Here is a 24,984-nt window from a genome sequence, read left to right on the forward strand (position 1 = left end):
CTGGCCTGCTGCCCGTTTGTTTCCATGGTTCTTACAAGAGGCTGCAGACGCTTCGTTCTGTTCGCATCTCCTGGAGCTGCCAGTTTGCAACAACTTTTTAAAAATGAATGCATTTAAATTTCGAAACTGAAACCTTATTTTAGAACTTGTGGGTGCTTCAAAGAATAAGAGAATAAGACTGCATGAAAAACGGGAAAACAATTTTTGGGCCTAATGCACGTGAAAATGTAAAAAGAAAAAGTTTTAATAACATTGAAGGCTTGGATTTTATTCAATAAATGATTCAATCACACAAATGACGTCGGTAGAACGTGACAATCCGAAGCCAGGCAAAAGATATCAAAAGTTATAGCTGGTCTCGGAGTCCTCCAGCTAATGTAAAGGCTCAAAGCTGCCTTGTCCAGAACTGTAGTTGGAAGTACTTTATTACTAAAAGAGTAGAAACATCTGAACTGACGGGCCGTGGTAGAGGAAGCATTCACATCCTCTACTTTAACAATAAAATTCTAATTCCACATGGTAAAAAAATACTTTATTACAAGTTCTGCATTGACAACGATTCTTAAATAAAAGTGTCATTGTATTCAGGAAAATAAAATAATGAATTGTAAAAGTACGCAATGCAGAAACATGTCCCCTGTTATGGTTGTGCAATTATTACATCTATCATTCTGTTATTATTACTCGTGCATTAATATGAAGAAGGGTTTCACTTTATATAAGGCTGCTAAAGATTATTTTCGTTGTGGATCTGCCGATTACTTTCTCCCTTAATCCATTGATTTGTTTACTTGCAAACATTCTTAACATGTCCATTGTTTTCCCAAAGTGATGCCTCCACAATGTTTGTGACATCAAACCAAATAAGTATTTAGAGGACAAGCAGCAAATCATTGGCATTTTGTTTTAAAATAAAGAAAATAAAGGAAATATTGGTCATCGAGCAGTTTTGTTGCTCCCTGGGAAGTATGTTAGAATAAGGAGGAACACGTGTGTTATTATGAATGATTGTTTTTTCTTCCACAGGAAATGAGTGACAATAAAGATTGATGTTTACATTAAAGGTCAAAAATAAAGGAGCTATTACAAGGATGTTTATACTATGAAATAGTATAAAAGAAGGGATTGCAGAATTGTAATGTTATTTTGATTTGCTCATGCACATAAAGGTAGTCTTATGTTTTATATTAATACATAAAGGAAGTTATAATTAATAGGGAATATTAATAGAGAATATTCTGCAGAAATATATTGTAAAGCATAAGATGGTCATTGTTCTATTATTGTAACTGTTGATAACTATGTATTACAACTGTATGATGCATGAGAATGAATGATAGTTTATTGTTTGGAAATGTGGTTAAAATTGAAGGTGTGTGACGTTATTTTATTCTGAAGGCAAGACTAGAGGTTTTATTCTGAAGAGGAACTTCTCGTCTTGACCTGAAGTGTGACGTTTGACCCCGTGATCTTTGAAGTGGCCTTAAGCCAATCAAAGGGGATGTTTGTTTGACCCAGAGAATTACTAACATTTAAAGGTTCAAAGGCGTGACTGAGTACTTATAAAAGGGATTTGTGCTGAGGGGAACTGACCAGTTCCTACTTCACGAGAGAAAGTGACTTAGTCTGTGGAAGTCTGTCCAACCGGCCCTCACGATCGTGAACGCATTATTTTGTCTGTTACCTTTTTGCCATTAAATATTGTTAATTTTAAACCCATTGAATCCAGACTTTTTCCTTAAGCCCGAGGCGTCCAGTAAACCCATCCCTTCACTATAAAGCCCACTGACGACAAGACGGTGAAGGAAAGACCACTGACACACAGACGGTGAAGGAAAGACCACTGACACACAGACGGTGAAGGAAAGACCACTGACGACAAGACGGTGAAGGAAAGACCACTGACACAGACGGTGAAGGAAAGCCCACTGACACACAGACGGTGAAGGAAAGACCACTGACACACAGACAGTGAAAGAAAGACCACTGACACACAGACGGTGAAGGAAAGACCACTGACACACAGGCGGTGAAGGAAAGACCACTGACGACAAGACGGTGAAGGAAAGACCACTGACACAGACGGTGAAGAAAAGACCACTGACGACAAGACGGTGAAGGAAAGACCACTGACACACAGACGGTGAAGGAAAGACCACTGACGACAAGACGGTGAAGGAAAGACCACTGACATACAGACGGTGAAGGAAAGACCACTGACGACAAGACGGTGAAGGAAAGACCACTGACACACAGACGGTGAATGAAAGACCACTGATGACAAGACGGTGAAGGAAAGACCACTGACATACAGACGGTGAAGGAAAGACCACTGACGACAAGACGGTGAAGGAAAGACCACTGACACACAGACGGTGAAGGAAAGACCACTGACCCACAGACGGTGAAGGAAAGACCACTGACGACAAGACGGTGAAGGAAAGACCACTGACACACAGACGGTGAAGGAAAGACCACTGACACACATACGGTGAAGGAAAGACCACTGACGACAAGACGGTGAAGGAAAGACCACTGACACACAGACGGTGAAGGAAAGACCACTGACACACAGACGGTGAAGGAAAGACCACTGACATACAGACAGTGAAGGAAAGACCACTGATGACAAGACGGTGAAGGAAAGACCACTGACGACAAGACGGTGAAGGAAAGACCACTGACACACAGACGGTGAAGGAAAGACCACTGACGACAAGACGGTGAAGGAAAGACCACTGACATACAGACGGTGAAGGAAAGACCACTGACCCACAGACGGTGAAGGAAAGACCACTGACAACAAGACGGTGAAGGAAAGACCACTGACACACAGACGGTGAAGGAAAGACCACTGACGACAAGACGGTGAAGGAAAGACCACTGATGACAAGACGGTGAAGGAAAGACCACTGACATACAGACGGTGAAGGAAAGACCACTGACCCACAGACGGTGAAGGAAAGACCACTGACAACAAGACGGTGAAGGAAAGACCACTGACACACAGACGGTGAAGGAAAGACCACTGACGACAAGACGGTGAAGGAAAGACCACTGACACACAGACGGTGAAGGAAAGACCACTGACGACAAGACGGTGAAGGAAAGACCACTGACACACAGACGGTGAATGAAAGACCACTGACACACAGACGGTGAAGGAAAGACCACTGACGACAAGACGGTGAAGGAAAGACCACTGACACACAGACGGTGAAGGAAAGACCACTGACGACAAGACGGTGAAGGAAAGACCACTGACACACAGACGGTGAAGGAAAGACCACTGACGACAAGACGGTGAAGGAAAGACCACTGACATACAGACGGTGAAGGAAAGACCACTGACACACAGACGGTGAAGGAAAGACCACTGACACACAGACGGTGAAGGAAAGACCACTGACCCACAGACGGTGAAGGAAAGACCACTGACGACAAGACGGTGAAGGAAAGACCACTGACACACAGACGGTGAAGGAAAGACCACTGACACACAGACGGTGAAGGAAAGACCACTGACACACATACGGTGAAGGAAAGACCACTGACGACAAGACGGTGAAGGAAAGACCACTGACACACAGACGGTGAAGGAAAGACCACTGACATACAGACAGTGAAGGAAAGACCACTGACGACAAGACGGTGAAGGAAAGACCACTGACGACAAGACGGTGAAGGAAAGACCACTGACGACAAGACGGTGAAGGAAAGACCACTGACATACAGACGGTGAAGGAAAGACCACTGACCCACAGACGGTGAAGGAAAGACCACTGACAACAAGACGGTGAAGGAAAGACCACTGACAACAAGACGGTGAAGGAAAGACCACTGACACACAGATGGTGAAGGAAAGACCACTGACACACAGACGGTGAAGGAAAGACCACTGACGACAAGACGGTGAAGGAAAGACCACTGACACACAGACGGTGAAGGAAAGACCACTGACACACATACGGTGAAGGAAAGACCACTGACGACAAGACGGTGAAGGAAAGACCACTGACACACAGACGGTGAAGGAAAGACCACTGACACACAGACGGTGAAGGAAAGACCACTGACACACAGATGGTGAAGGAAAGACCACTGACCCACAGACGGTGAAGGAAAGACCACTGACGACAAGACGGTGAAGGAAAGACCACTGACACACAGACGGTGAAGGAAAGACCACTGACACACATACGGTGAAGGAAAGACCACTGACGACAAGACGGTGAAGGAAAGACCACTGACACACAGACGGTGAAGGAAAGACCACTGACACACAGACGGTGAAGGAAAGACCACTGACATACAGACAGTGAAGGAAAGACCACTGATGACAAGACGGTGAAGGAAAGACCACTGACGACAAGACGGTGAAGGAAAGACCACTGACACACAGACGGTGAAGGAAAGACCACTGACGACAAGACGGTGAAGGAAAGACCACTGACATACAGACGGTGAAGGAAAGACCACTGACCCACAGACGGTGAAGGAAAGACCACTGACAACAAGACGGTGAAGGAAAGACCACTGACACACAGACGGTGAAGGAAAGACCACTGACGACAAGACGGTGAAGGAAAGACCACTGATGACAAGACGGTGAAGGAAAGACCACTGACATACAGACGGTGAAGGAAAGACCACTGACCCACAGACGGTGAAGGAAAGACCACTGACAACAAGACGGTGAAGGAAAGACCACTGACACACAGACGGTGAAGGAAAGACCACTGACGACAAGACGGTGAAGGAAAGACCACTGACACACAGACGGTGAAGGAAAGACCACTGACGACAAGACGGTGAAGGAAAGACCACTGACACACAGACGGTGAATGAAAGACCACTGACACACAGACGGTGAAGGAAAGACCACTGACGACAAGACGGTGAAGGAAAGACCACTGACACACAGACGGTGAAGGAAAGACCACTGACGACAAGACGGTGAAGGAAAGACCACTGACACACAGACGGTGAAGGAAAGACCACTGACGACAAGACGGTGAAGGAAAGACCACTGACATACAGACGGTGAAGGAAAGACCACTGACACACAGACGGTGAAGGAAAGACCACTGACACACAGACGGTGAAGGAAAGACCACTGACCCACAGACGGTGAAGGAAAGACCACTGACGACAAGACGGTGAAGGAAAGACCACTGACACACAGACGGTGAAGGAAAGACCACTGACACACAGACGGTGAAGGAAAGACCACTGACACACATACGGTGAAGGAAAGACCACTGACGACAAGACGGTGAAGGAAAGACCACTGACACACAGACGGTGAAGGAAAGACCACTGACATACAGACAGTGAAGGAAAGACCACTGACGACAAGACGGTGAAGGAAAGACCACTGACACACAGACGGTGAAGGAAAGACCACTGACCCACAGACGGTGAAGGAAAGACCACTGACGACAAGACGGTGAAGGAAAGACCACTGACGACAAGACGGTGAAGGAAAGACCACTGACATACAGACGGTGAAGGAAAGACCACTGACCCACAGACGGTGAAGGAAAGACCACTGACAACAAGACGGTGAAGGAAAGACCACTGACAACAAGACGGTGAAGGAAAGACCACTGACACACAGATGGTGAAGGAAAGACCACTGACGACAAGACGGTGAAGGAAAGACCACTGATGACAAGACGGTGAAGGAAAGACCACTGATGACAAGACGGTGAAGGAAAGACCACTGACACACAGACGGTGAAGGAAAGACCACTGACGACAAGACGGTGAAGGAAAGACCACTGACATACAGACGGTGAAGGAAAGACCACTGACGACAAGACGGTGAAGGAAAGACCACTGACATACAGACGGTGAAGGAAAGACCACTGACGACAAGACGGTGAAGGAAAGATCACTGACACACAGACGGTGAAGGAAAGACCAGTGACATACAGACGGTGAAGGAAAGACCACTGACACACAGACGGTGAAGGAAAGACCACTGACCCACAGACGGTGAAGGAAAGACCACTGATGACAAGACGGTGAAGGAAAGACCACTGATGACAAGACGGTGAAGGAAAGACCACTGACACACAGACGGTGAAGGAAAGACCACTGACGACAAGACGGTGAAGGAAAGACCACTGACATACAGACGGTGAAGGAAAGACCACTGACGACAAGACGGTGAAGGAAAGACCACTGACATACAGACGGTGAAGGAAAGACCACTGACGACAAGACGGTGAAGGAAAGATCACTGACACACAGACGGTGAAGGAAAGACCAGTGACATACAGACGGTGAAGGAAAGACCACTGACACACAGACGGTGAAGGAAAGACCACTGACCCACAGACGGTGAAGGAAAGACCACTGACGACAAGACGGTGAAGGAAAGACCACTGACATACAGACGGTGAAGGAAAGACCACTGACCCACAGACGGTGAAGGAAAGACCACTGACAACAAGACGGTGAAGGAAAGACCACTGACACACAGACGGTGAAGGAAAGACCACTGACGACAAGACGGTGAAGGAAAGACTACTGATGACAAGACGGTGAAGGAAAGACCACTGACATACAGACGGTGAAGGAAAGACCACTGACGACAAGACGGTGAAGGAAAGACCACTGACACACAGACGGTGAAGGAAAGACCACTGACAAACAGACAGTGAAGGAAAGCCCACTGACACACAGACGGTGAAGGAAAGACCACTGACATACAGACGGTGAAGGAAAGACCACTGACACACAGACGGTGAAGGAAAGACCACTGACCCACAGACGGTGAAGGAAAGACCACTGACGACAAGACGGTGAAGGAAAGACCACTGACATACAGACGGTGAAGGAAAGACCACTGACCCACAGACGGTGAAGGAAAGACCACTGACAACAAGACGGTGAAGGAAAGACCACTGACACACAGACGGTGAAGGAAAGACCACTGACGACAAGACGGTGAAGGAAAGACCACTGACACACAGACGGTGAAGGAAAGACCACTGACACACAGACGGTGAAGGAAAGACCACTGACAAACAGACAGTGAAGGAAAGCCCACTGACACACAGACGGTGAAGGAAAGACCACTGACACACAGACAGTGAAGGAAAGCCCACTGACATACAGACGGTGAAGGAAAGACCACTGACACACAGACAGTGAAGGAAAGCCCACTGACACACAGACAGTGTATGCACTTCTTTAGGAGTATTTAACAAACAGATCCGTCAGTGACAGTTTAACAAGGATCTGCAAATCTGTTGAGCAGTCTCAAACAAAGCGGGCATTCCTCGGGCACGCCCGAACAGAACCACGGGAGGGTGGGGGGCCCCCGGGGCCAGAGATGACAATATCGCTCCTCTACAAGGAAATCTCATCAAACTATTTTCTGTTGGGGAGTGGAAGTGATGTGTAGCTGCTTGCGTCAACGTCGTGTTTGGCTTTCAAAACAACATGGCTGCATAGTAGCGCCACAGTTTAAAGAGTTCAAATATGTTGCCATGTGACAGAATTGAGAGAAAGCAATGTGTGTGTTTCAAATCGTTGTCAAAGGCCGACTCTAATCCAGTTAGTGCGTCATAGAGGGTTTGCATCATAACTTTAATCGGGGCCAGCTGTTTGCCCCCTCGTCTTTATGCTAAGCTAACAGCATATTAGCTTCATATTTAACAGCACGACACGAGTGTCATGGATCAAATCAATAAGAATGTAAGGAGCCCGTGGAAAACAATTGTGTCCTGTTTTTTGGTGGCTCGGTATATATATGGCTGAACATAACCCTGATGTCATCAGGCTTAACATTCCTAACATAAGTATGCGGTGCAAACTGGAGATGTGGAGTTTAAAAGACGTGGATGTTTACCCTGCAGGGAGAGACTAAAGCAGAGATGCCATTGTTGCATTATGGGAAACGTTTGACCTGGGACTTAAAGCAAGAATTTGATTACCTCTGCTCTTTTGGTCTTGGCTATTCTTTTTTTTTTGTGTGTGACTTTTTAAGACTTTATAGACAACAAAAGTTAAATGTTGACATGCCACCTGCTGAGTAGAAGATAATCGAACACCTATTTTATTTTTTACCAACATTATCTTCATTGGTTTTGTAACAGAACAACTCTGGGGATGATTAATGCAACAATGTAATCACACAGATCCAAGACTGCACCTTAATGATCAGATCCAGTTAGTAATGCGGGGTCATGTCCTCCGTGTGTGTGTGTGTGTGTGTGTGTGGGGGGCGGAGGGGCGGGGCTTGTGTATCTCCGCCTTTGGACTTCACAATAAGTGCCCTTAGAAGGAGAGCCTGCCAGACTACACTGGAGAGGGTTTTTTGGGGTGTTTTTTTGGGATTTGAGTGGCAGCTCGTAAACCTTTCTGCTCGGTGACCAGATCGGATGCAGGATGACATATTCTCGGGTGAGTGTTATTGAAATGCTCCGTACCTCCATGGGGAGCCAGTGTGGACGCACTAACTGTAACTTTATGGATTCATACATATCTCCTCTGGACGTGTCCCGCGTGGGGTTTACATAACCTGCAGCTTCTGAACACGTTGATCGCGTTATGAGTCGGTGGCCAATCAAAAGATGTCTAGCCTACACACTAATCTGCGTGTTTTGTTATGCAGGATAATCTCCACAAGTCTTCCAAGTCCCTACTATAGAGGGACGGAGGAGAGGCGGCGGCGGCGGGGGGTCCTGGTGCAGAAGTGGCCGCCGTGAGAAGCAGCGGCGGCGGGGGAAGGTGAGCAGCGCAGCCCGCAGCCGGGGGCCGGGGGCCGGGGGGCATGGAGATGTTGCGCCGCTCTTCTGTGTTCGCGGCCGAGGTGTTTGACCGCTCGCCCACCGACAAGGAGCTGGTGTCCCAGGCCAAAGCGCTCTGCCGGGACTACATTCACTCCCGGCTCAACCGCGCCGGGATAGGCTGGTCGAAGCCCGACCACGGGCGCGCTGCGTCCGGCGGGGCGCTGGGAGAGGTGTCGCCCGTCCTGCTGTGGCTGGGTGAGTTTCTGAGCGCTCTGCTGCATCCATAAGCCACATCCATTGAAATCAATGAGAGAGAGAAACTTTTTCCAATAAAAAAAATTCATCAATTGAACATTTCAAACCTATTTTCCTGAATGTTCAGGTGTGTGTCTGGTTGTCGGGACGCACCTATTGGCCACCTATTGACATCATTCAGAATGTGTATGTGATATTGCTTTATTAATATTCCCTAAAACACCATGAAGACATTCCCAGGAAAATAACATGTCCCCGGTTTATGTTACGGCGATAGAGTTCTGAGGTTTCACTTTACCATTTGTGGTTATCATCACCAGCTGAGTTGTGCAATTCACTGGAAACTGTTTATTAAAAGAAAACAACAGAGAGGATGTTTCATGTTTGAGAATACTTTCCACCAGAGGGTGTCCACAAAAGCTGTGAGGCAATCCCCTGAGGCCAGAATCTCCTGAAGAGATTAGAATAAAGACTTTTGAACTCTGTTCCTTTTGAAATCTACTGCATATGAAGTCATTCCAGGTTACAACAAAGCATCTACTGCTCATAAATCATATTTTAAAAAGCAGGTGAAATCAGATTTTTAAGGAATAATTTGACATTTGCTTTTCCGCTGAGACTTTAGATGAGTAGGCGGGTATCACTCATGTTTGTACAGTGAATGTGTAGCTTAGCATAGCACAAAGACAAACATCAGGGGCTCAATGGTTTTTGGTGAGATTCACAATTGAATCGTGGCTAAGCCACTTACAGCCACTTAAATCCCGGATATCAATCTGATTCAGCAGTGAAAACTGGTCAAAAATAGAAAGAAAGAAAGTCACAGAAGACCATGAAATTAAGGAACAACACTATAAAGAAGTTCTTTATTACAATCATTACACAATTACATTTAGTAGCTAATGTAGCATAGAAGGAGGTAAACAATGTGCAAATATACTCTGCTAATGTGAGTTTCACAGATTTTCTTCACGTAGAAACATAACATAACGCACATCTCCCTCCAATCTCTACGGGTAACGAGTGTCACTGTTACACAATCGGTAAGCGTGACTTGCTTCAAAAATCCACAACATCAGTATGAAAATGAAGAAAAACTGGAATTAAGATTGCATGAGTGTTAGTTGTCGGAGCTGGTTGATGCTATGCTATGATTGGCCAGTCTCCATGCAAGGGGCGGGATTTAGCAAAGGGTCAATTAGAATGCACTTTTAAATAATTTAAAGCCAGAATATGTAACTGATGTTGAGCTAATGTTTCAGTTATGGTTAGAACAACACAAATGGAGAAGACTAAAGCCAGCCAACTGACTCTGGGTAACATTAGCTCATATTAGCTAGAAACTACTGGTCATGTAACCTTGTAGCAGCAAGACCACTGAGGGTATTGAATCAAACAAGGGTACGTTTTCTTTGTTGCAAATGAAGTCAAACTATTGCTTTGTTAGAGAAAGTTATTGCTTCTTTCAAGTCTTGCTTTGTGTGTGGGTGTAGGCGTGGCCGGCCTAAATGCAAGTAAAGTCTGAGGCATTACAAACGATATAAATCTTACTCACTGAGTTTAGTCTCTTGTGTTTTGGCCAGGTGACGAGTTGGAGTACCTTCGACCCAACGTGTACCGCAACGTTGCGCGACAGCTCAACATCACGGTGGCCTCGGAGAGTATCGTGTCCGATGCCTTCCTGGCTGTGGCTGCAGACATTTTCTCCACAGGTGGGTCCCCGTCGGTGTCTGGTTGTATTGTAAATCAAGCCATGCGAACAGGCCTGCATGAAGAGAACTAACTTTTAGTGCTTTTGTTGTCAGGTACACAAGAAACAAAGGAACGTTACAAAGCTTTTTTTTATGCTTTAGGAAGTTCTTCTTTTCGTTGTCATCCAGAAGGAGGAACAAAGCCTGAGACAAATACAATAAAAATATTCAAAGGTCTGGAGAATGATGTGACGGCTCCTATTAATGCTTTTCTATTGAACTAATCCCAGCCTACTTTTTCATGTAAACACTTTTTTCACACAGGCTGCCTGTGGAATTCTCCAGTTAGTCCGAGACATTTTGTTGCAGTCATTACCCCTTACAGGAAAGGAGCCGCAGGGAAAACATTCAGTCCATATTAGGTTAACATGTTGCCAGAGCGAGTGATTGTTACAGACAGTTTGGACCCCACCCATGGAGTTCAGTCATCAGCCTCAGCTGGTTTATACCTTGACTGGACTGTCCATTGTAGCGTTTTGCAGCCGAGTGCGAAGCGGCAGGGATGAGAGATAGCACCTCCAAATCTGAGGCCATGGTGCTCTGCCGGAAACCGGCGGATTGCTCCCTCCAGGTGGGGGCAAACTGCCTACCCCAAGCGAAGGAGTTCAAGTATCTCGGGTCTTGTTCACGAGTGAGGGTAAGGTGGAGCGGGAGATCGAAAAGCGGATCGGTGCGGCTGCAGCAGTAAAACAGGCGCTGTACCGGTCCGTCTTGGTGAAGAGGGAGCTGAGCCGGAAGGCAAAGCTCTCCATTTACTGGTCGGTCTACGTTCCAACCCTCACCTATGGTCACGAACTCTGGGTCGTGACCGAAAGAACGAGATCTCGGAAATGAGCTTCCTCCGTAGGGTGGCCGGGCTCAGCCTTAGAGATAGGGTAAGGAGCTCGGACATCAGGGGGAGCTCGGAGTCGAGTCGCTGCTCCTTCGTGTCGAAAGGAGTCAGCTGAGGTGGTTCGGGCATCTAGTCAGGATGCCTCCTGGACGCCTCCCATTAGAGGTTTTCCGGGCACGTCCAACTGGTAGGAGGCCCCGGGGAAGACCGAGGACACGCTGGAGGGATTATATCTCCCGGCTGGCCTTGGAACGCCTCGGGATCCCCCAGAATGAGCTGGAAAGTGTTGCGGGTGAGAGGGAGGCCTGGGTCGGCCTGCTGAACCTGCTGCCACCGCGACCCGACCCCGGATAAGCGAGTGATAATGGATGGATGGATGGATGGATGGATGGACTGTAACAAAGCAATCAGTAATTAGGAATCTACTGCACACTGAAGAAAATCAGGTTTGTGTGGTCCTTAGAATCTGCAGTTACTTGGACCCTATCATGGACTACTTCAGATGTATCAATATGAAAGAGTATCTACCTAAAGCGAAACCTGCTCTGGGATTTGCATGGGGAGAAATGCATTGCAGTTCAGCTTTAGTTTCAGTATACGGAATGAAAATGTAGCCCTCAATGACTACAAATGTAAACTTGGACATACAGTAGAGCTGACAGTCCAGACAAGTCACAGTGAAGAGGAAGTCCTGGGCAGCAGTAGATAATGACCACACACTTTGTAATGCTCACAAACATCAGGCACAGATAAACTACAGCTGAAAGCGCCTTCTCATGCCACCAGTATCTGCCTTTGAAGCTTTTTAAAATTTAAAAACCACACTAAACTTTTAGTGTCTTTGAGCGCACTGTTTTGGTTCTGTGGCCCCCTAATGTTACTGTTTTAATTCTCATCCCTTTCACCGGTGTTAGTTTCAAGCCACTGTTTTCAATGGGAGAAAAACTGTAGAGGGACGGCTGGCTAGTTAGCTAGGTAGCTTGTCCTTCTCAAGAGCAACTGGGAGTGAAGTGGAGGTACCGTTGATCGCTGTTTGGCTCATTTTCTGTCACTAGCATAGCAAGCTTGCTAACTAGCCAGCTGTCCGCTAGTTAAAACATGGTGGAATTAACAAGCTAGCTAGCTAATCTGTCTTAAATGCCAGATTTGTTACAGAAAACAACAAAGTTGTCACTCATCTGGCAATGTGCTTTCCCTACGCTGTGACAAGAAATGTGTGTATGAAGCATTAAGTTCAAATGTACTCTGGCCCTCTCGGCTTCATAATGTCTCCACCCCGCTGCACGTTGTAGAAGATACTGCAAAACCTCTGTGAGTCTGCAACTTGCTGTAAGTTGGTGTAGTTTACATCAGAGTTATCTACAGCGGTCGCAATGGCAACGGTACAAATTAGAATGGCCACCAGTCTGACCATCCTGGTACATTGAATTGAATGTCATCGGGGTTATCTCCACTTGGTCTTTGGGTTCTTTTAAGGGAAAATGTGTGCTTCAAACTGGGGCTGTTGAGTTTGAAGGATGCAGGCATGTAACAGGGCTGAAACACAAGACAGTTAAGTTGCATTAGGTGGGATGTTATTAGAGCTTGCCTATGTGTACAGATTGTAAAACCCTCTGAGGCAAATTTGTAATTTGTGATATTGGGCTATACAAAATAAACTGAATTGAATAACTGGCATGTAGCTGCCAGACTTCTTAGATTTATTTTAATTTTAGCTTTAGTTTTATAATCCCTGAACTCACCATACATTGGACAGCAGCATTGCAAGTGCACACATTAGAGAGTATAATTCTGCAAATTCCCGATTTCCAGTTAAAGAGAAACATGACCTCCGTTTACGAGAACCTAGGAATGAATTGGACGACAGATATAGAAGATGGATGGAGTTGGAGGCTCATTTTATATCCGTTAGACATGTAAACACTGCAAAAAGAGTCTGACGCTTTGACTGTAAATGGTGCGGCGGCAGAAAGCTGTACTCAACAAGTGGACTGAGTCGGAAAAATGATCTGCTCACTAATCAAGCGAGGCGAACTGCCTGCCTGCTCCAGCCCCGAGCCTTGTGTTTGGGTTTTCTCCAGTCAGGCATGGAGGCCTCTTGTCTGGCTGCTGCTGAGGTTTTAGAGTTTGTTCATCCATCTTTGAATAAAAGCTGCTGACATCATTGTTCTGCACTACAAACTGCTGGAAAATAACAATTTGCTTTGTGCTTTGAGTGTGCATGTTGTGTACTTTGCTCTAACAGTGTGTCTCCTGTCAGGTGTGACATGGGGGAAGGTGGTGTCTTTGTACGCCGTGGCAGGAGCCCTGGCTGTGGACTGTGTTCGCCACGGCCACCCCGCTATGGTCCATACCATTGTCGACTGCATGGGGGAGTTTGTCCGCAAGAGCTTGACCTCCTGGTTAAAAAGGAGAGGGGGCTGGGTAAGGGCACCTTTTTCTTTTTTTTGTGTGAGTGTTACTATTAAAAGTCCCAGCGTCTGTATGATGGGAATATTATAATGGGCATGACCTTTTTAAAGTAAGTATTTGGTTTTCTTCATATTTCTGTGTTGGTGGGTGGGTGTGTTATGAGAAAATAACCCTTCTTCTCAACATTATACACATGATTTTATGGTGTCAATATAGTTTTCAACACAGAATGATGTTCTTCTGGAGAAATCTGGTAAGATGGTGACGGCCATGCTGAGCTCGAGGCTTTTAAATGGAGGTGCACAAACCAATGAGTGACCACACGTCTGTGAAAAGCAGCAAATCTTCACATTAAAAAAAGATAGAAGGATTAAATTCTCTTTGTCATCTTTAGACTTTTTTGGGATTAATTAACAATCAACATTTTCTGTCAATCCACTTTTTGATAAATCGACTGATCCTTTTAGCTGTCATGAATATTATGCCCCCTACCCCGGTTATCTGGAGATGATCTGGATAGGACTTACAGTTGCATACAGCTCCCTTTTAATATTTCACTGATACACCAACTGGTACAGAGAATAACATAAACTTACGATTAAGTAGCTGCAACAGTAAATATATTACCATATGATACGAGATGAATGTGGATGAAGTCATGAGGTGTGAATGCAATACTGATTAACGATAAATATCATAATTCATTATATTGATGCTGGATTAATGGTCGAATAAAGGTCGTAGGCTGCATGATAACAGAATTATACACCGTGCATTGACAACATAATACCTACGCCCGTCCCCACAGCTTCAGATACAATAGTAGATGTCTCTTCTGCAGAATCCTATCAAAAGGAAAAGCCTGTCTGATAAAATCCTGCAGAGACAACAAAGCGCACCAGCAGGAACAAGGCCTGGCAACGGGCCGCTGCCTCGCTCGGCTGGAAAGAGCACAAGTGAACAAATGCACCCAACATGGCACCCAAGTCGGTTTTGTTTAGAGGGCAAGTGGAGTGTGACAAAACGAAGCACCATGCGTTGTATAACTGACCTCATGAGCACAAATGAGGGACCTGTCCCAGTCTAAGCTCAAACTGTAATATTTCCACACTGAGAGATAATCAGCGTGTGGGGAAACCTAAATAACAATCTGTGATGTGACGGATCTGAGGAGGGAGAAGTGTTTAGTGTCAGGTTTGACACTTAAACTGTGCTCTCTGGGAAATCTCATTGTCTACCAAAGTGCTCCAGTTATATAACTAGATGTTCTCAAGTTAGCATTGCAGATTGCAGTGTGGGCTTTTGGCTTTGGAAAAAACATATTTGTGGGCGAGTCGTGCACGTCGTCAATGCTCATTCTGAGCATATTGACAAACCAATATATATATATATTTTCCTTTTGTTTCATTTCACAGTCTGAACTCATTTGGTGAGCTCTGTGTCCTCTCTGCCGTCACAGGTGGACGTAACGAAATGCGTGGTGAACACCGATCCCAGCTTCCGCTCTCACTGGCTGGTGTCCGCCGTCTGCGCCTTCGGACACTACCTGAAGGCCACCGTGTTGTACCTCCTCAGAGACACGTGAAAGACAGAGTCACACACTGGGGGTTATCAGCGGACTGGCCGGCACCGTCCACCGCCAGCACTGAAGCCTCCTCCTCTTGGGATTATGTTTACACCCGTTTGCACTGAGCCTTCGTGGACGAACGCCTATCCATTCACAGGAAACTGACTTTCGTGCTTCCTCTGCTTCCTCTGCTAGATTGTCTATTTATTGTTAATTGTAAGGTAATGGAACACTTTTGACGCAAATGTATAAAATCGACCACTCTTAGTGTTTTTAGTTTATAATTTGTTCCACAGTCAGCAGAACGGCCCAAATTAGTTTTGCTTCCTGTTTGGCAGAAGCGTGGCTGCCCCTAGTGGTTGGAAATGATAACTACTGTACTTGGTCCAGCAGACCAGTGCACGCCAGATAAATGCAAAACTACAATATGTTTTCTTCCAATTAAGAGACTGTATACAAAATATTAATTAATCGTATCTCAAACGATGATTTGGAGGAAAGTATGGGAGTTTTTTTGCTCTTCCTCAAGCCTTACATTGTGTTTCAGCCCTCCGTTAGCCCAACTCATTTAAAAGAGGGACAAAATAGTTACGATTGGCTGTGTGGAAATGAGTGAGTAAATGTAATCTCTACCAACAGTTCGTTCATGTTAGTCTGATTCGCAAAACAAATTAAATGTGTCATGAAGGCATGTATTCATGTTCATATCCACACATTGCCAACTTGTTCTGCACATTTGGGGAAGTGAACAAAAACAAATGTGGACCGGGGATACACTAACTCATACGTTTAAATTGGGGAACTTAAACTCAATATTTGTAGATATTGGGAGAAAAGAATATATATTGTAAACTATAAAATGCAGCCCCCCGTACCGTCATAATGTGTGTCCAGTCCCTAATGAGTCTGATGAATTATGCCTATAATGACTACTTAAAGTATGTGTATTTCCGACGGCACTATACAATTAATGCAACTGTTCTCCTCTTTCATTGTTCACTGTGAGCCAGTGCATGCCATTGCTTTACAGTAATTGCAGTAACGAAGTTACATTTACAGTACATTTCCCCCGAGCTAGAGCACTTTGATAACATTTCATTTTGAGAGCATAATTTATCCCATGAATAATTTCACTTTTATAAAAAAATAAATAAACACGTTTGTGTCATCAGCGTAAATGATAACGCATTGATATAAACAGATTTGGCCTTGCAGGTGTTTTCCCAGAAGGTAGGTGGTCCATTGGAGGGTTCTTTGAGATTAAATAAAGGACTTATGAAGCTACCATTAATAGCACCTAATGAGCAAGTACTTCTATAATGCTAGACGCAACTAATTTAGCAATTTAACTTATGACAAACAAACGGAGAACGTCATAGTGTCCTAGCTGTCTAGTCTCAAATAATCAAAAAGGATGAAGTCCTTTTCCAACAGTTATGACAAAAAATAAGTAAACCTTTTTGAACGCCTGGTAAAAAAATGTTCTTTTGTGTAAGTGGTGGATATGATGTACATGTTTTGATTGTAGTATTGTCCTTTTGTTTAACATAGTAGCTTATTTTTCTCTGCGTGCATCTTGGCGTTAACAATCGCATTAACAGACTGCAAAGAATAAGCGATGCCTGAAACATTGATGGTTATTTGTGATAACCTAGTGGTTGAATCAGAACTAAGGTTGGCCAACAGATTTGTAAATAACATGAAGAAATGTCAATTTAAAAAATGGTATTAATTTAGTAAAGACATTCTAGTTGTTGAAAGGGGGTGGATGTGGCAACCGCTCTTCTGGTTCGGCTATCAAGCCTCCTCAATTGTAACGTGAACGCACCATAAACTGTTTTCAACGGGACGGCGACGTCAGCAACCGCTGATTGGTTTTGGGCAACGTGACCCCACTTCCGTCTCTCATTGGATGTCGTGAGAAATGTCCCGCCTCCCTCCGAATTCCACCGCCATCCCCATTGGTCCGACGGGTCGGAGTCCAGAGAACAACAAACAAGATAGGGTAAATACCGTCGGGATGGATGCAGGTAAACGAGATTTCTTATAGTAAAATAACATGTATTTCTCCACTCTATCAGGCCACTGTTGCTACAAACTGATCACAACAACACCACCTCATACGTGGCGACACATCCCCGCTCTGTCACGGCAGGGTTACAACTCCAGCTGCCAGACCACCACCACAGACCCGATCGCGTTGTAGCCTCGGTGGCGTTAGCCTGCTAAAGCTAACCGCTAACCGACGTTAGCTCGCTGTTATTGCTGAATGTGTTGGATGTCCCGCCTTGACAGCTCACTGCGCTGCCGTGACGCGTCTCCATCTTGTTGCTTCACGCGTCCTCCGTGTCCGTGACATGTGTCGTCGTTGCGCTTCACTGTTCCTAATGTCTGGCTGGTCATGCTAACGTGACGTGACGCCCAAGACGAACGTCCCAGTCGATGCACTGTCACTCACCACCGCGTCCGGTATTCGGCTCGCGTTGTGTGAGCGAGGAGGGAGGTGAACCTACGCGATAAGCAGCAACGCGCACGTCGTTTAATAACGTAATATTAACTTGATAATTGCTGATTGCTTGTCGGGAACGCGTCTCCTTCGAGCCCGTCAATCTCAGCCCTGTGGTACCGGGGCTAGCGCCCTGCCCGGTACCGTCCGTGAGCGAGCGAGCCAACGTCTCCTGTCTGTTCTGTTATGTGGATAACGTGATGTGTTGAAACCGGAGACATCCGTTTTGAAATATTTGTTCACGTTCAATCTAAAGTGTAAATACACATTTCAGTGAATAACTAGGGGCACCAGTTAGCCACACTGTTGGTCTGAAGTTACCCTGTAAAGGTGTTCACTATTTGACATCTGGCTTTGATCCCAGTATTTCTATCTGCCAACACACACTTTTACTGTGATTGCTTTTTGATAACGGCACATGGGTATGTTTAGACATTGATATGTGAGATGGAGTTGTGTTATGTGGGACAGGCTTGGTTTAATTAGTTGAGTATGTCATGTATGTTGTCATATATAGTTATGTCGTCCGCTTGTGTTGGGAAGACTACGAACTCATAACTGAAAGACAGAGTTACTACATGGGATTATGACATTTTAAAGATTTGAGCTTTTACCAAGCAGGAAGGGTCAACAAATAACAATAACCAGCTGCATTATAGAAAGTGTATGAATTAGCCTTTTTTTGTTTTTAGCTTTACCAATACCAGGGACTAAAAGTCTGAATATCTTTGCATCCGCTGCACCAAATATGACCATTAATTTGTAATATGTCCCTCACAAGCCTTCCATTGTTATTAACATACAACACCACGTTTCTGGAGTGCCCCGTTAAATACAATTTAAGTTCCCCCTGACTTTATCAAGCTTGTTTTTAACGCGTGTTTATTTGGTAGGAACTTTAAACTTTACAATTTAAATGTATTCTACATCACAGGGAGGTTCCTCCTCAGTTTACTCCCCTAGCAGCTACATTTAGACTCTGGTTAGTTTACAGAAATAAAGATTGAAAATCCCAGATGCTTTTAAAAATGTTGTATAGATGGATGTAGAACATCCTTCCTGGAAGTGAGTGGACTTTTTTTCAAGCAACTCATTGGATAGGTGCCTCACCGTTTCTCCTCTGATTCTTAACCTCTTTCGCAGCAACCTTGACATACGACACACTTCGCTTTGGAGAGTTTGAAGATTTTCCCGAGACCTCCGAGCCTGTGTGGATCTTGGGGAAAGAATACAATGCACTCACAGGTAGGAATGTCATGTGAGATGGAGAGAAACGATTACTCAAGTTCTAGAGAATCACATGAGCGTGTGTACTCCTTTCTCCGAGTTTTTACTATAATGTGGTGATTTCTCTTTACGCAGAGAAAGATGAGATTTTATCAGACGTCACTTCACGACTGTGGTTTACATACAGAAAAAACTTCCCACCCATTGGTAAGTGAAGATGCGTGTGTTGTGGTTGAGCCCATAAACCTATGCCGTGGATGTCAACGGGACCTCGTACATGACTCGTGAATGTGTTCCAGGTGGGACAGGACCAACGTCAGATACGGGGTGGGGATGCATGTTACGGTGCGGCCAGATGATCCTCGGCGAGGCCTTGGTGTGTAGACATGTAGGCAGAGGTAAGACGGCTTAAAAAAAAGATTTTAACTAGATAAAGATAGATTTGGTATCACTGTGTGGCACTGGCAGCTCTTCTCCAGCGACAAGACAACAGGTTTGATAACTGGCTTGTTGTTCTCAGACTGGAGATGGGCCAGAGGCCAGAGACAAAGAGAAGAGTACATCAGTATTCTCAATGCCTTCATCGACAAGAAAGACAGCTACTATTCCATCCATCAAATTGGTGAGTCGTGAGTGTCAAACCTTCTCCGAATTGCTACGGTACTCACTCAGGCAGTAAAGAGTTTGCGTCACATTTTCTTTCTTTTTTGCAGCCCAAATGGGAGTTGGAGAGGGGAAGCCGATAGGCCAGTGGTACGGACCAAACACAGTGGCCCAGGTTCTAAAGTAAGTGCTGTTTTCGAGCTGCAACTAGTGATTCTGGCTTTCAATTACTGTATTATTAAGTTCCTAGAGCCCACAGGGACGTCTTCAAAACTCAAATAGATGTAACTTGCATGGATATAAGTGTGACACACATAGCCGGAGCCAGTGGGAGATTTGCTTCAGACTTTCAGAATTGAAGGTGCTGCATCGAGTTTTCTTTTGAACAAGCAGAGGACAACGTTTACATTCAGTGTTTCTGCTCCACAGCGCTACATGTGGTCAAAAACTGCAGTATTACCTTATGTCACTTTAGGTCTTTGGTTTTATTTTTTACGGCTGTCGTGGCTTGAAAACTGGAAAAGCATACCAGTATGAGCAGCAAAGCAAATGAGCTAGAGCACAAAAGACTGTCTTGTGTGCCGTCTTGCCTTCAGGAAGCTGGCGGTGTTTGATACGTGGAGCAGACTGGTCGTACACGTGGCGATGGACAACACCGTGGTCATCGAGGATATCAGTGAGTGTGGTTTAAGGGTGACCCCGGGTTGAGCTGTGGGCCGTGCTTTGGTGTTTTGCAGAAGTAGTGCTTCAGCTTAACATCCATGAAGTCATTCTGTGATCTCCTACAGAGCGTCTCTGTATGCCCTGGCTGGACGCTGCGGGGGCCTGTTGTGAACCGGACGGAGCCGGGGAGCTCAACGGCTGCCCGCAGGGGGCGTGTGCCCTGGAGGAGGAGACGGCGCTCTGGAAACCTCTGGTCCTGCTCATACCCCTCAGGCTGGGCCTGAGCGATATAAATGAGGCCTACATCGAAACCCTCAAGGTGAAGCACCTCCGGGGCGTTTGCTGCTGCGGGTTAAAGCAATGACTTTAAGTTTATCGAAAAACTGAAAACTTGAAAGTAGGTTTCTGAATTTCCTGTGGAATAATTTTGAAAAGTCCGATATCCGGACAGTTGTCAAAGTTACATTACTCAAATTCGTCCTTTCTGTCAACTGCAGTCTCACAATAGTAGTTACTCTAATAAAAAATCAATGAGATGTTCACTTTGATGGATCGCAAATCTTAAGGAAGTCGGCAGGGTCCCTGCATGCTTCCTCGTAACCTCTGGTTGGCATGGCAATATGCAAGTGATCTTTTATCTGGGATATTGCTTTATCCGCCTCTCATGTATGGGGGGCGAGCTTCAAGATATATATATATAGCTGGTTTAATGGATGTTATGCTGTGAGGATGTGGTGTGTGTGTGTGTGTGTGTGTAATCTTCATTTCAAAACAAAGACACTGTCGTGAACTCAGGGTTGTTCACTGGATTACAAAATGACCTGTTTTCTATTTTTTTGTCGACATTGTGCGTGGGGTCTTTCTGATGTCCTTGCTGAAGGTTTGCCCACATCGTGGCACTAAACTTCCACTACTAACAAGCTGAAAAAAACCAAAAACATAGAACGGCACGTCTAAGAAAAATGGTTGCGATGTCACGTCTATGTTTGCACTCAATCGGCTCACACAAAGACCACGGAGAGTGAGATAAACCCTCTGGTCTCTTTTCACAGCAATGCTTCATGCTGCCTCAGTCCCTGGGTGTTATTGGGGGGAAACCCAACAGTGCCCATTACTTCATTGGTTATGTCGGTATGTCTGGTCTCTATGTTCGTGAAATAAACACTCAGCTGTGCACCGCACACTCACCATATTAATTTGACTCGTGCCAAGAGGAATCGATCTGATTCTGAATAATTTCTTTCTCTTCCCATAGGAGAAGAACTCATCTATTTAGACCCGCACACCACACAGCCTGCGGTGGACCCATGCGAAGACAGCCAGGTCCCCGACGAGACGTACCACTGTCAGCACCCGCCCTGCCGCATGCACATCTGTGAGCTGGACCCGTCCATCGCAGCGGTAGGAATGCTAGGGAGGGTGTTTTTTTATTATAGCACAGGGGGTTTTGTATCTCAGACTAAAGCCTGTTGTTACATTTAAATACAATTTCTATTGTTAATATATATAAACAGTAGCTCAGTGGTTTGTAGCTTATTGTCTTCTGGTGTCCGCCAGGGTTTCTTCTGCAGAACAGAGGACGAGTTTGACGACTGGTGTATGCGCATCAGAAGGGTACGTTTCCGTTCAACACTGCTCTCTTGTTGCGCCCTCAGCAGGGCTTGAATACGGCCACTGTTAGAGGAAACCTGTGCGTCATAATGTGTCCTTCTCTTCTAGCTGTCCTGCAACAGAGGGGGCCTGCCCATGTTTGAACTGGTGGACAGTCAGCCCTCTCACATGGTCAGCGTGGACGCCCTCAACCTTACTCCTGGTAAGTTTTTTTTTTTTGGTGCCCAATGTACGTACACCCCCAATCTTTTTTTTAAATACATGGATTTTAATGTTTTCTTTATTTTACGCTTTGACTCCCACTTCCCAGATTTCTCAGACTCTGACAGGTTGGAGCGCTTCTTTGACTCAGAAGACGAGGAGTTTGAGATCCTTTCCCTCTGAGGGACACACGGACAATGATTTGCTATTGTGGACAGTCGGCATGAGGGATTCTCTGCATCAGTAGGGGACGAACATTTAACTGGAGACCTCTTGAGCCAGTCCAGCTCCAATGGTGTAGTCAGTCTGTGTGTGTCACACAGCGTTCAACAGCCTCTCGACTAGTCTCTGTATCCAAACATCGAGGCCCCGCCCCCCCGCAGCTCAGGATAAATTCTGTATGCACATCGCGTGCGTTTCCATTTGAGTCTTGACACTTTAAATGTTTATTCTGAAGTGATATGGTGCCTTTCCCTGACTCCAGAAGTTAAATTGCCATAACAGTTTTATGTTGTATAGAAACCCCCAATGGCCTAAACGCGGTTTGTCACTAACAACTCCAGTCTGGAACGGCCTGCAATGAATCCAAATCATGGCAAATCTGCAGACAAGTTGCATTAATTGTTCATGCAAAGTATCCTTGCCAAGTAAAAAAATATATATAAATAAATACATGCGCTAGTTCATTTGAAGATTATTTATTTAATCAACACAGAATATAGACACGTGAAAGAACAATACATGTAAGAGGATTAAAAACAAATAAAGTCAGAATCTGGTATTGGACAGTGGTATGTCTCTCTTCAATTCCAAGATGGAATGATATTATATTTGCTATTTTCTTCTGCTTCAGTCATTTCCGGTTCACTTCCACAGCTCTCCGAGTGGCAGGTTGTGAGCCGTGTCGACGGTGTTGAGGCTGTGGGTCGTGATGTTCTTGTGCACATCCTCAACACTCTGAGAAGCGTCGATCACCTGCAGCAGACAATTAATTTTGATCACAAGATGTTTCACTGCTATCGGTTGGAGGGGGGGGGAGGAGAATCAACACCCGAGATTAAATGAGTAACCCGGACCGGCCTCATACCTGCCAGTTGATGGAGGAATCTTTCCTCAGCTCCTCAAACCTCTGTTGAACCACACTTTGGAAAACCCCGGTCTCGTATCGCTCCTCTCCAAACTGACCCCTGAGGGAGGCCTCGGCCGGACTGAGCTGCAGGAACATGACCAGGTCTGGCTTTGGCAGCCCCACGTCGGCTTTCATGCACCAGTCCAGACAGAAACCCTGAAAGAGATGAACACGCTCAAGCCATCGGTCGCTCCTCTCCAACGCGCGCAGAACAACGGTGTCTGATTGGCTCCGGGTTTGAACCGGCGGAGAGAAGACTCACCGGCTTTGCGCTGGTGAAAGCGACTCCGGAGAAGGCGTACCGGTCCACGATCAGAGTGATGCCTTGCTCCAGCTTCTTCCTCATGAGAGGCCTGCGGTCACAATTGTTTTAGTGCGCTGCTGCGCGTAGGTGAAAATATTTACGGGTTAGGACACTGACAAGAGAATTAGCAAGTTCCATGCTTTTCTTTTTTAAGGATAAAGCTGGCTGTCTTTGTCATCGTAAACAAATCTCATGAAAATCGACAATGTTATTCTAGCTACTCTGTGGCTAAAAAAAGTCACCAATATAGATTTTCCCCCTCATACTGCTGCACACTGCAGATTTGAGCGAAGGTCACTCAAAAGGCTCGGGTCAATATCGACTTCTGTAGCCAGGAATAAAACCACATGTTTTGGTGAGTATTAGGGGCACCAGGATGAAACTGCAGTGTTATGGTGGTCCAGGTCCACGTCGTCCAGGGCAACAGGGTGGCTCATTGATGGGCTTAGGAGCACCGGAATGAGACGCATCAGGCCTTTGACAGTACTTGTTGGGAGTAGAACCAATGTGATGGTTTTATGGGGGTCTTTTCATGGAATGTATAGACAATAAATTGACGTAAACTCGAGTTCACGTAAACGTAACTCACACCAGTTCCCAGCGGTTGGCGGAGAACAGCAGGTGCACCGTGTGGTCCTCCAAGTCGCTCTTCTTCTCCAGGTAGGCGCTGATCAGCTGTCCGATGGCCGTGGTCCTGTCTGAGCGCGAGAGGCGAGTCAGTCACACGACTCAACACTGCGAGCACGAGGCCCTGTAGCACACAATGGCAGCCTCACCGGGGAACCGCATCATCTCCGCGGGGCGGCCGCTCCGTCGCAGCGCCTCAAGGAGCCGCTTACACTGGGTAGTTTTCCCAGCCTTGTCCACCCCCTCCAGCACGATGAGCGCTCCCCTCGTGCACGCCATCGCTCGGGCGTCTCGGCTCAGTCTCAACGCGGAGCGTTCACCCGCCTTTTCCTGAAGCGGAAGTACAATGACGCACTTCCGGTTTCGCGTGTTGAAATTTATTTTCAACTTAATGGAAGAAAAAGGGAACGACTAATACAGTCTGTGTTTAGACCGGACATTGTGACGTACACGTTCATTTTAATTAATAATCAAGACACCATATTTGTTTTTATTAATTTTCGAGTGGATTGTAACCTTTTATAAGATTGTATTTTAGTTGTTTAACTC

At 45.8% G+C, this 24,984-nt stretch overlaps 3 protein-coding genes across 3 annotated transcripts; 2 read left to right on the forward strand and 1 right to left on the reverse strand.

Annotated features, from left to right (window-relative positions):
• Positions 1–8,301: 8,301 nt before the first annotated feature.
• On the forward strand, positions 8,302–16,719 carry boka (BCL2 family apoptosis regulator BOK a). The gene is made up of 5 exons (XM_034531573.1): positions 8,302–8,418; positions 8,630–9,002; positions 10,586–10,714; positions 13,846–14,009; positions 15,457–16,719. The coding sequence occupies exons 2-5, from the start codon at positions 8,789–8,791 to the stop codon at positions 15,580–15,582; spliced, it is 633 nt and encodes a 210-aa protein (XP_034387464.1). The 5' UTR covers positions 8,302–8,418; positions 8,630–8,788; the 3' UTR covers positions 15,583–16,719.
• Positions 16,720–17,519: 800 nt separating this feature from the next.
• On the forward strand, positions 17,520–23,161 carry atg4b (autophagy related 4B, cysteine peptidase). The gene is made up of 13 exons (XM_034531172.1): positions 17,520–17,594; positions 19,214–19,315; positions 19,433–19,504; positions 19,597–19,695; positions 19,818–19,919; positions 20,011–20,083; positions 20,497–20,576; positions 20,689–20,882; positions 21,616–21,694; positions 21,819–21,964; positions 22,121–22,177; positions 22,283–22,376; positions 22,485–23,161. The coding sequence occupies exons 1-13, from the start codon at positions 17,585–17,587 to the stop codon at positions 22,556–22,558; spliced, it is 1,182 nt and encodes a 393-aa protein (XP_034387063.1). The 5' UTR covers positions 17,520–17,584; the 3' UTR covers positions 22,559–23,161.
• dtymk (deoxythymidylate kinase (thymidylate kinase)) lies at positions 23,058–24,780 on the reverse strand. Its single transcript, XM_034531173.1, has 5 exons — positions 24,585–24,780; positions 24,398–24,506; positions 23,767–23,857; positions 23,463–23,660; positions 23,058–23,350 (listed from the first exon to the last, which is right to left on the reverse strand). Exons 1-5 carry the CDS (start codon positions 24,712–24,714, stop codon positions 23,240–23,242), a joined length of 639 nt encoding a protein of 212 aa, XP_034387064.1. The 5' UTR covers positions 24,715–24,780; the 3' UTR covers positions 23,058–23,239.
• Between the last annotated feature and the right edge of the window lie 204 nt (positions 24,781–24,984).

The sequence above is a fragment of the Cyclopterus lumpus genome, chromosome 4 (assembly GCF_009769545.1).
Source record: "Cyclopterus lumpus isolate fCycLum1 chromosome 4, fCycLum1.pri, whole genome shotgun sequence".
In the NCBI taxonomy this organism is placed as follows: domain Eukaryota; kingdom Metazoa; phylum Chordata; class Actinopteri; order Perciformes; family Cyclopteridae; genus Cyclopterus; species Cyclopterus lumpus.

Excerpts from the sequence above, each read along its gene's own strand:
- boka (XM_034531573.1), top strand. The coding sequence starts at position 8,789 with ATGGAGATGTTGCGCCGCTCTTCTGTGTTCGCGGCCGAGGTGTTTGAC. Across the intron at positions 10,715-13,845 it reads TGCAGACATTTTCTCCACAG|GTGTGACATGGGGGAAGGTG; the intron begins GTGGGTCCCCGT and ends GTCTCCTGTCAG. Across the intron at positions 14,010-15,456 it reads TAAAAAGGAGAGGGGGCTGG|GTGGACGTAACGAAATGCGT; the intron begins GTAAGGGCACCT and ends CTGCCGTCACAG.
- atg4b (XM_034531172.1), top strand. Across the intron at positions 19,696-19,817 it reads GTGTAGACATGTAGGCAGAG|ACTGGAGATGGGCCAGAGGC; the intron begins GTAAGACGGCTT and ends TGTTGTTCTCAG. Across the intron at positions 21,965-22,120 it reads TGGACCCGTCCATCGCAGCG|GGTTTCTTCTGCAGAACAGA; the intron begins GTAGGAATGCTA and ends GGTGTCCGCCAG.
- dtymk (XM_034531173.1), bottom strand. The coding sequence starts at position 24,714 with ATGGCGTGCACGAGGGGAGCGCTCATCGTGCTGGAGGGGGTGGACAAG. Across the intron at positions 24,507-24,584 it reads GGAGATGATGCGGTTCCCCG|ACAGGACCACGGCCATCGGA; the intron begins GTGAGGCTGCCA and ends TCTCGCGCTCAG. Across the intron at positions 23,351-23,462 it reads ATTCCTCCATCAACTGGCAG|GTGATCGACGCTTCTCAGAG; the intron begins GTATGAGGCCGG and ends TGTCTGCTGCAG.